This window comes from Poecile atricapillus, chromosome 24, assembly GCF_030490865.1.
Source record: "Poecile atricapillus isolate bPoeAtr1 chromosome 24, bPoeAtr1.hap1, whole genome shotgun sequence".
In the NCBI taxonomy this organism is placed as follows: domain Eukaryota; kingdom Metazoa; phylum Chordata; class Aves; order Passeriformes; family Paridae; genus Poecile; species Poecile atricapillus.
In genome coordinates, this window is record NC_081272.1 from 6,145,643 (window position 1) to 6,156,033 (window position 10,391).

At 48.8% G+C, this 10,391-nt stretch overlaps 1 protein-coding gene across 1 annotated transcript; it reads left to right on the forward strand.

The window, feature by feature from the left end:
• The first annotated feature begins 2,239 nt into the window (after positions 1–2,239).
• Positions 2,240–9,190, forward strand: NCMAP (non-compact myelin associated protein). Its single transcript, XM_058856684.1, has 4 exons — positions 2,240–2,421; positions 7,720–7,814; positions 7,939–8,023; positions 8,475–9,190. Exons 2-4 carry the CDS (start codon positions 7,730–7,732, stop codon positions 8,614–8,616), a joined length of 312 nt encoding a protein of 103 aa, XP_058712667.1. The 5' UTR covers positions 2,240–2,421; positions 7,720–7,729; the 3' UTR covers positions 8,617–9,190.
• The last annotated feature ends 1,201 nt before the right edge of the window (positions 9,191–10,391 follow it).

Here is a 10,391-nt window from a genome sequence, read left to right on the forward strand (position 1 = left end):
ATGTTTGATTCCCCTGGTGAAGGGAACATATTCCAACCATCAGCAGGACCGGGGTGAGGCAGTGGGAAAGACATTCTGGCAGTCTGGTTTGCTCTTACATAAAACACAAAAATAACCAATTCCTGCCCTCTGTGGCTCTGTGTTGGGATCACAGGAGCAGGGACTAGCAGGGCAGCCAGGCTGAGCTGTGCCCTCCTCCTGGACAGGTCACCTCAGCTCCCTTCATCCCTCCCAGCAGGGTCTGGTAATTATTTCTGAGGCTGTGGGTGCATGGAGATCACCGAGGGTCTGATTTCACAATACAGTTCCAAACTCAATCATAATGAATTTTTAGTTGGTCTTGATACCTGCTGTAATATCTGTTCCTTCTTTGTTCTCTCTGAGACACTCCAGGCTCTGCTCTGCCCTGCCAGGTGCAAGCTGCAGATTTACCAGCAGAGCTGGGAGCTGAGCTGGTGTTTCAGGAGGAGTCAAAACCTGCTCCATGGTAAATCTGGTGAGACTCCACACCTTGTAAGGCTGTGTTGCTTCCTATGGGCTGGTAATACTGTAATGAGCCTGGAGTTAATTCAGAATTATGTTTTGTCCTTTGATGTTCATTGACATCATCAGGATTTTTATGGAGCATCCCAGAGTCTCCTTTGGTCTTCCTTTAATGGGATAAGCTCAGGGTTGGTGCCTGCAAACTGGGTCACTGATGTTGGCAGCAGAGCTTTACAGTAACAATGTATAAATGTTTATACATGATACAAATGTATTTATACATTTAACAGTGTATAAACCTGGTGTGTGGCTCTAACTCATAGTAAACAGCTACAAATTTAGGATGTGGTGAGGGACAAACCCTTGGGAAAGTCCCACCCTCCCTCTCTGCTGTCACAGAGGTTTTGGGAACTCACATTTGCTTTTACTTGGGCTGCCCAACGTTCACAGGGGCTGGTGCCTCCCTTCCTGTACTACTTCAATTGAGTTATTAATTATTTTTATTAACTTACATTTATACCTCTTCCCATTTATGGCTGCTGTTGACAGAAGCCCCTTCTGCTCTCCAGAGATACAGCCCAGGGAAGGTTTGTGGCTGGAAAACCACTCCTGTTCCCAGGAGAGCCTCATGCTCCTGCTTGTTTATGCAGGATGGGACAATCATTGTAAAGAAACCAATCAAGTGAAATTTATTCCCTTGGAAAGATGATTGGTGAGTAATCCCTGCTGGGATTTCAGTCTGGGGTTTTAAGGAGCTGCATGAGCTTCAGTGGGATTGAGCTGGAAGTGACTAATTTGGGTCTTTGTGGCTGTACAAAACATTTGCTAAATAACTGGATCTGGAAACTGGTTTCTGGTGAAGAAGCCTCTGTGGTTGTGTTCTGTGAGTTCAGTGTAGAAACCAGCCAAAGTGGACACCAAAGTGAAGCACAAGCCCTGTTAGGGGCACAAATGTTTCTGGAGGAGGAAAGGGAGAGCTGCAAGGAAAGGAAGAATCATTCTTCAGCCCAAATGGACTCTGTGCCTTCCCAAGGAATCCACTGCAAATGTCTATGGACCATCAGGTTCCCCCTGTTGCTGCCTTCCGTACAGAGGCGGGATTCTGTAAGGAGCAGGTTTTGTCCTGCTTCAGGCTGCATTATGAAGGAGGTGGGTGATGATGAGGTGGCTGCAGCTGGGGCAGCTGAAGTGGAGAATGGGGGGAAACATCTCCTGCACAGCAGCTCGACAACCCTAAACCACGAATGGAGCCTGAATGAGGGCTGTGGCTTGTTCCTGTGGTTTTCTGGTTTCCTATGGGAGCAGCATCAGGTCCAGGCAGGGGACAGATCCCTTTTCAAAGTGTGATGTCCACAGGAAAAATCCAGACAGGGATTGTGATCACACTTCTCTGCAGGACAAAGCCAACGAAGTACAGGTTAAAATCAAAGATTCCTTTCCAGTTTGATCCTTTTGATTCCACTGACGAGTGGACAAAACCGCTCGTTCTGTCTTTGGGCTGGATGTGCTTGGGATCCTTCTCCCGAAGCGCCTGGAGACCTTTGGGCATCGAAAAGCCGCAGAAACCGGGCTGTTTCCAAAGCTTGGGAACTCTCGCTGTGAGACGTGGGGGCATATCCAGGCTCCTCCATGCCCCCCCAGCCGCTGCCCGGCGAGGTCGGGGGCACCCGCAGCCGCGCACGGGCCCGGGGAGGCGGCGCCGGGGGCCGGGCCGGGCTGGGCGGCCCCGGGGAGGCACCTGCGGCAGCGGGGCTGTGCCGGGGCTCCGGCCGCACCGGCACCGGGCTCCCCGCGGCAGCAGCGGGGCTGGGCTGCGCCGGGCTCGGCAGCTCCGGGCTGGGGAAGGGGCGGGAGCGGCGGCGGGGGCAGCCCGGGAGCCCCGGCGGGCGGAGGGAGCGGCTGCGGCAGCGCCGGAGCCCCGAGCCCGCAGCATCCTCCGTGAGTAGCGCCTGCTGAGGCTCGGGTGTAGGAACCGCTCTTGAATGGGGATAATTGTAACCATTAATGTGTGTTTTACCAGCTTTCTGCCCCAAATCTCTGCCACTTTCTTTCCCGAAGCTCTGCTCTTTTCTCCTCCAAAGCTCCGCTCCTTTCTGCCCCAAAGCTCCGCTCCTTTCTGCCCCAAAGCTCCGCTCCTTTCTGCCCCCAAGCTCCGCTCCTTTCTGCCCCAAAGCTCCGCTCCTTTCTGCCCCAAAGCTCCGCTCCTTTCTGCCCCAAAGCTCCGCTCCTTTCTGCCCCCAAGCTCCGCTCCTTTCTGCCCCCAAGCTCCGCTCCTTTCTGCCCCCAAGCTCCGCTCCTTTCTGCCCCCAAGCTCCGCTCCTTTCTGCCCCAAAGCTCCGCTCCTTTCTGCCCCCAAGCTCCGCTCCTTTCTGCCCCCAAGCTCCGCTCCTTTCTGCCCCCAAGCTCCGCTCCTTTCTGCCCCCAAGCTCCGCTCCTTTCTGCCCCAAAGCTCCGCTCCTTTCTGCCCCAAAGCTCCGCTCCTTTCTGCCCCAAAGCTCCGCTCCTTTCTGCCCCAAAGCTCCGCTCCTTTCTGCCCCAAAGCTCTGCTCCTTTCTCCTCCAAAGCTCTGCTCCTTTCTCCTCCAAAGCTCTGCTCCTTTCTCCTCCAAAGCTCTGCTCCTTTCTGCCCCAAACCTCTGCTCCTTTCTGCCCCAAAGCTCTGCTCCTTTCTCCTCCAAACCTCTGCTCCTTTCTGCCCCAAACCTCTGCTCCTTTCTGCCCCAAACCTCTGCTCCTTTCTGCCCCAAACCTCTGCTCCTTTCTGCCCCAAAGCTCTGCTCCTTTCTGCCCCAAAGCTCTGCTCCTTTCTGCCGCCCGCTCCAGCGGTGGTTGCAGCGCGGTTACTCCACGTTTGTGTGCGAGACACTGTGGATGTCTCACGGGAAACGCGAGTTCTTTATCGGTACCTCTAAACCAGAAAGAAATAGAGAACAGACGTCCTCGCACGTTTTTCTGTTCAGCTGGTGCTTGAGCAGTTGTTCCCTAAAGGGACAGGACTGGGACTGCTCTGGCGCGGTTTCCTTGCCGGAGACAGAGAAGCCTGCGCGGCTGTTGAAAGCTCATTCCATCGCCGGCGGTGTCCTTTCATCACTGGGGACGCTGAAACTCTTGTCCTGACTTATTCAACCCTGGCACTATAAATATGGGTTTGTTGGTGGTTATTTGTTTGTGGTTTTGGGGTTTTTTTTTCCCAATCTGCTGAGCAGCATGCTGGAAAGAGCTGGCAGAGTAATATTTAACAGGAAAAGCACTCGAAAGCTCAGAGCATTGTGTTACAGTTCACTGAGTGTCTCCAGCACAGAGCAAAATTACACTGCTTGCATTATTTGGGAACACACTGAAGCTGCTGACAGGTTTGAATGGTGGTTTCTGGTTTTCCCTGGTAATTAATGTATTTAATGCCCCAGGAAGTCCTTACTAAAGGAAGCGTAGCTTTTTGTAAACAGCTTTCACTGATGGGCTGCATTGTGCTGGGTGGGCAGGAGGGGTTGATTTAATGATTACAAACCAGGAGACAAAGGCAGAGCAGAGAGCAGTGACTTCAGAGTCTGATTTCAGAGTTATTGTCCCTCTGTGGGTGCCAGACTGGGGCACTGAGGGCTTACCCAGCGGTTCTGGTGGAGAACAGGCTGCAAGTGTGAGGTGTCAGCTGCTGTGTGTGTCTTCAGGGCTCTGCAGAGGAGAAGGTGCCTCACAGATCCAACAAGTTGGCATAGGCAAGCTCTGACTGCTGAGCTTCAGCACTGTGGTGGTGCTTGGGTTTTTTTTTTTTTCCATTTTAATCCATTTTTCCAGGGTTTTAAGTCCAAATCCTGGTTCTGTTGAATATTTCCCAAGTATCTAAGCAAGTCTCCTGATCCCAGTGTGCCTTAGATCCTGGCCTGGAACTAGTGGGAAAATACCTCTGGCTTGTTTTCTTCCATATCCCTGAAGTGTCTGGGGTGGTTTTAGGATCTGAACATGGCGGAGTTCCTGTCATTCCCATAAATAACTGCATTCACAGAGGGGAATGAGAAGTGTGTGTGGCCCAGAATTTTAAGGCAAAACAAAAAAAGTTAGAATTGGGCAATGTTAGAACTGGGCAAGTCAGTGACAAAAATCTATCAAGTTCATATTTCCAGGCATGGCTTTAGAAATGAGGGTGTTCCTTTTGGGCGTCCCGTTGTCACTTCTTGTCACCTGTGGGAGCTGAGGGGTTTTGGTGCCTCTCATGGTCTAAGCCAGGCAGGTAGAACTACAGAGGGGTTTTTAGTTGGTGCTGCTCCTGCAGTTTGTGCCACTGTCTCTGTCTTGGCAAGGCAATGAACCGTTTTTAATGTGTGTTCTACCAGCAGCTCAACCTGGGCAGCTCATGCCAGAACCTGAGAAAATGCTTATGTAAAGGTGCTGCCCTGACATGGGGACACTCAGGCTCACACAGGGAGGCTTGTTTGCCTCAGGCCACTTTGAACTTGGGCTTTTCTTTCCTCCTTCCTCCCTCTTTGGAGCCTCTCAAGGTAAAGCCAGGCACGTTCAGGTCTCACTGAAGGACGCTGTGTTTTTATTACTCTCTGAAATCACAGCTTGTCTCGATCCCTGGCGGTGTTCCCGGGCTGCTGGGAAGGTGAGGGCAGGAACAACCCAGCTCCACACAAACCCCACCTTTTCCCAGGTGAAAGCACTGAATCTGTGTTCTCCTAACCAGCACCTGCCTTCCCTGTCAGGGAGCTGCCTCTCCAAGTCCAGCCATCCTGGAAAAACCTCAAACAAACCCCTCTGCTCCCTGTGGCCCCTCTGCTGTAATTGCCAGGTGCTGCTGACAGGTGAGCTCTGATCCCCATCTCCTCACAAACAAACCCAGGCCAGGGGCAGCAGGGAGGCTTTAGAAAAGGGGGCCTTGCTCCCACTTGCCAGAACAACCTATCCCCTGTATCTTCCAAGGTGTTTGAAATGGAAATGTGCCCAAAGCTGAACTTTATGGAAACATTTCCAGCTTCATAACGTGGGGATGCAAAAATAACCAGCAGGGTGGAGAGTGAGGGTGAATGAGAGGCTCTGAGAGCCCAGGCAGGTGTGTGTGCACAGGGGGAAGTGCAGCCCTGTGTCATGGACAAAGAATGTCCTGTGATTACTGTATCAAAGTCCACTTCTTCTCCCCTGCTGAATGGCTTTTATCCAGCACTCCTGATTTTCCAAACGTTTTTCTGAACAGAGTAGGATCCAGGCTGAAAATCAGTAGGTTCCCATGGATTTTGCTGGCCTTTGCTGGGTCTTTCTTGCAGCAGAGGCTTGGTCAGGTGTAACCTGCTGGTTCACAGGGCAGGAATGGGGCTGGAACTCCAAGTAAGAGCAGGACTGGCACCTTCCATCCTGGCTGGAGACACAGACCTTGGACCTCTAGACTTTCTACACAAAGCAGAAAAACCCCACCTGATGCATTTTTCAAACTGCACCTCAGATTGGTGCAGCCTGCTAGATAAATTAATCCTTTTCGTAAACAGGCGGTTTCACTACGACAATAAAAATTCTTTGGGTCTGGGTGACTCATGCACAAACAGCTCCCCATTCCCAAGGTGCCTTGACCCAAAGGGAAGGTCAGAAGGATGAATATTTCATGGCTTATTATTAAAATATTCAGCCTTATTTATTTAGAATTTTTATTTTGGTAGCCAGAGGAGGAAAAAAAGGCTTCTGTAGATCTGGCATTTGCACTGGCCTAGTCAGGAGCCACAAGGTGAGATCTGGATGTGGATTTCTCTGAATTATGCCCATAGTCAGAACACTTGCTCAGCTTTTCATGATGAGTCTCTTGAGCCTCTGCTGTCACTGGTAGAACCTTCATCCACACGGGAGGACAGAGGTTCCACCATCCTACACAGAGGGAACAGCTGTCCCTGAGCTCTGGTGCCTCCCTGGTTCCTCTGAGGTGTGTGTGAACCCTGTGCTGGACAATAGGGCTGGGCAGAGTCTAAACATAAAATATTTCAACTGATGCTCATGTTGCTGAATTAACTTGGCTTTGGCTAAACAAAGGAATCATTCACTCATGGGAGAATGACCCAGTTCAGGCTCAGAGCAAAGTTAGTTTGGTTTTTAGATTAAAAGAAGAAAACCAAACTTTTAACTTTAGGGGATTGAAGTGTTCAAAGAATGGCCCTTGCAGTTCTCATCCTGCATCCCAGTCAGACACCAACCACTTCCCTTCTTGCTGCTTCCTGATCCCTCTTATTCCTCACTGACCTGCTCTGCAAGTTTTTAACTGGTATTAATTTTTATTACCAACTGATTTCCACTGAATTATTTCTGGCTATTTATCTTGTGTTGTGTGATACATGCCACACAACATCCCAGCGGAGCACCAGAGTCCTGCCTGGTTGTACTGGGCAGCATCTGAAGGTGGGAAACTCAGTTCCATATCAAGTGCTGAAGGATAATTTATTTTTCAAGGGGCAGTTGGAGTGTCTCAGCTCTGGGGCTGGGAGCTGAGCTGTTCCAGAGGGCTCTTTGAACTGGTGCTCACACCCCTCTTGGGCTGAAGGAGCCCTTTAATGGCTCGGGTTTCCAGGGACACTTGGAAAACCCTTATAAAACCAGCAAACATCCCTGCTGCTCTTTCCAGATCCACACTTTTACCCACCAAAACACAGACATGTTTTCAGCTGTGCCCTTGGAAGTTCACCCACTTCCAATAACAGACCTGAGCTGACACTGGGCTGAACTCACAACCTCCTGCCACAGCCACATTGCAATATCTCTGTTCAGGGGCTGTCCTGACACTTTTGGAGCTCCAAGTGAAGGGGCTGAATGTTTTCTCTTCTCCATGTTAGATGATTGAAGCTCCCTTAAATTCTATTTTATAACGGAGTTTTTAAACCTTTCTGTGATCAGTTTTTCCCTTCCCTCAAGACATTGCTGAATTCTGGGTGCAGAATCATTCACACTCATTGCTCAGTGATCTGAATCTCAACCAGAGGTGATAATCTAAAATCCCAAAGCATTTAAAACACATTATTGTGTTCATATCTTATTTTATCCTATTAACACTGACCAGGAGATATTTTGAAGCAAATTGCTCAAGATTGTACCAATTTCCATTCCTTTGGTAGGGCCAGGTTTCCACCACAATGAAAATATGAAGAACCCCAGTTCAGTGAGCCTGCACTTGGCAGGCTCTGAGCCTTTGGTGGGCAGTTGCCTAATTAGCACCATGAAATTTGGGTTAATATTTTAGGAATTCACTCCTTTTTCACCTCTGCAGCTGACTCAAGATGACGACGGCCACGCCACTGACCAATAACACTCAGCTCTCAGTGAATGTGACCACAAAGTCTCAAGAACAAAGTCTCTATCAAAGTAAGGAAAGGAGTGGGGTGGTGGCTCTTTTTGGTTTTAAGTGGACTTTGAACTTATCAAACTTCAAAGATTACAGTGACAACTTTGTAAATATGGCTTTTTTCCCTTCCTGCTTCTCTCCCAGGTTCTGGAGCAATAATTGCTGCCATCGTGGTGGGGGTGATTATTATTTTCACAGTGGTTCTGCTCATCCTGAAAACATACAACAGGTACGTGGCCAAGTCCTGTAGTCACCAAGTCAAAGCAGGATGAACCAAAGTCCCTGCTCTCAGCTAACAGAGCATTTCAGGGCTTGGTGCTGAAAATTTCCAGGAGAATCTGAGCAGAGATTGCAGTGTACTGAATCTCACTGTCAGTGCTCTGTGGATGGATCATAGGAAGCACAAAGAGCTCCTTGATGGAGGCTGTGTGGTGGGAGCTCTTTTTAAGGGTTCCTGTGATGCAGGGAAGGTCTGAGTGTGCACCAAGGCTGCCAGAGGGGGAGCTCGATTCACTTCTCAGAGCTCACATATGCTCTGGGAGGACTTTTGGTATCTTTGGGATGAAATCCTGGCTTGGTTTGACTGGGTTGTGTGGGAATCTCCCCAAAACTTACCCTGGGAGAGGAGAGACCTCTCCAGGTGCCAGCCCTGGTGCCAATTCCCCTTTTACCTTTGCCAGGCGCATGAGAGTGCGGCGGGAGCTGGAACCCAAATCCTCCAAGCTGGCAGTGCCACCTCCTGTGGGGCACAACAGCCACAGCCTGGCCCAGCAGCCCTCGGTGACCTTCATCCCTGTGGACATCCACCTGCAGAGCAGGTAACCAGGAGCGCTCGCCCTTCCTGCCAGAGAAGAGATGGAATTGTTATCCCATGGACCTGGGGCTCCTCAGCAGAGCTGCACTGGGAACAGCAACCAGCTGTTATTCCCCCTGTAAAATGATAAAAATCCTGGTTTCTTTCTTTGGGAGAAAAAACAGAGGTCTGGACACTTTTCTTATGACTGAAATAACAAGTGGAAGTCCAGGAATCATCAGGATGGCAGCGAGGTCTCTTCTGGGTCTGGATAAACCAAGAAGAGATGCCCAGGTGTTGTGGAACTTTTGCTTCCTCAGAGACTTTGAACCCTCTCTGTTCTGCCAATAAACAGGAGGAAAAATCTGGACATGCAACAAGCTCAGGTTGGACCTGAGTTTGTTCTGAGTTACATGGAAGAGGTTTGTGGTTTATTTTATATTTGATGGGTAGTACAGGAGGTATTAAAATTGTATTTATCTTTACTCATATTTCATGTTTCTAATGCCACATGTGTACAGGTTGAGGAAAAAAATGTTACTCCTTGTTTTCAAGTATTTTTAAACTATTTCTATAAACTCTGTAACTCTGTTTCCAAAAGAATTCAGTGTCTGGGGGGTTTTGCTCTCAATTCAGGTTCATGGCTAGAGCTGTGTTAGAATGCTTTGTCTTACACAAAATCTGAGTTCTTTAACTGAAAAAAATAAGCACAGAAATAGAAAACATCAGCTTTGATAAAGCAAGGGAGGCTCTGTGCAGCCCCAATGTGCTGCTCACCCTGCAAGGCTTTGTACTCTGGTGCAGCCCAATTATTTTTAGCAATTTTTTATTCTCGAAACCAACCCAAAGTGAGGTTGTTTTGTGAGGGCTGTGGGTGTGCAGCAGTGGCACAAAGGAATTCCCAGGGACACTCACAGCCCACGGGGTAGGAACACAGAGCAGCATTGTCAAACACTGACTGGCAGATTGTCTGAGATTTTATATTTCAGATTTTTTCCAATAAGCTTGGATCTCTTGAGCAGGTCAGTTTAACTAAACGGTAATTTTTATTGTGCAGAAACTAAATTCAATTACTTTGCAATATTCTTTTTTGGCTGAAACTGAAGCATGGTTTGGATTCCAAACCAAATATTGAGACAGCTGTTTATGAAGTTTATGAATCTCCTTGTAAATATTTCTCTTGTCCTGGTTCTCTACCTTATTTTTTGTGGCAGGGAGTATTGATTTAATAATTCAGAAGGGAGAGCAGATGCACATCTCATTTTTTTCCAAAAAAATATAAAGGGGTTGATTTTCTGTTTCTATCTCTGGATGTTCTCTGAGTTGTTCCATGGGATCAAAATCAAGATTATTTTAGGAAGGATAAGCCCATCTTACTGTTGTTGATTTTAACATCCCTAGCCAGACCTACTTCTAGAAAATTTTGTTTACTTTCCATTTGCTTCATTTCAAGCCAATGAAGTTCAAAAGCAGAATAAGCAGAACTACTGCAGGCAGTTCCAGTTTCACAGAATTACTATTATTGGCAGCAAACCAGCTGCTGTGACCACACCAGCACTGCTCCAGCTGAAAAATTCAAATACCAGTAAAATTTGCCTCACATTGGCACCTCCTGGAAGGCCCCACAACCCCTCCTGGCAGCAAAACCCAGAGCTCACGCTGAGCAAGCAAAACCACCTTCTCAAGAAACAAAAATCCCTATTCTGTGCCATTTGCTGTGGATTTGAGCTTTCCAGGAACAATCCCACACTCTCCCTGCCCTGTTAACAGCAGCTGCCTCAGGGCTGATCCAACCTGCCCTGAT

What these genes read in the sequence shown, in the direction of transcription:
- NCMAP (XM_058856684.1), top strand. Translation starts at nt 7,730, where the DNA reads ATGACGACGGCCACGCCACTGACCAATAACACTCAGCTCTCAGTGAAT. An exon ending in AGAACAAAGTCTCTATCAAA is followed by an intron (nt 7,815 to 7,938) that starts GTAAGGAAAGGA and finishes CTTCTCTCCCAG; the next exon opens with GTTCTGGAGCAATAATTGCT. An exon ending in ATCCTGAAAACATACAACAG is followed by an intron (nt 8,024 to 8,474) that starts GTACGTGGCCAA and finishes TACCTTTGCCAG; the next exon opens with GCGCATGAGAGTGCGGCGGG.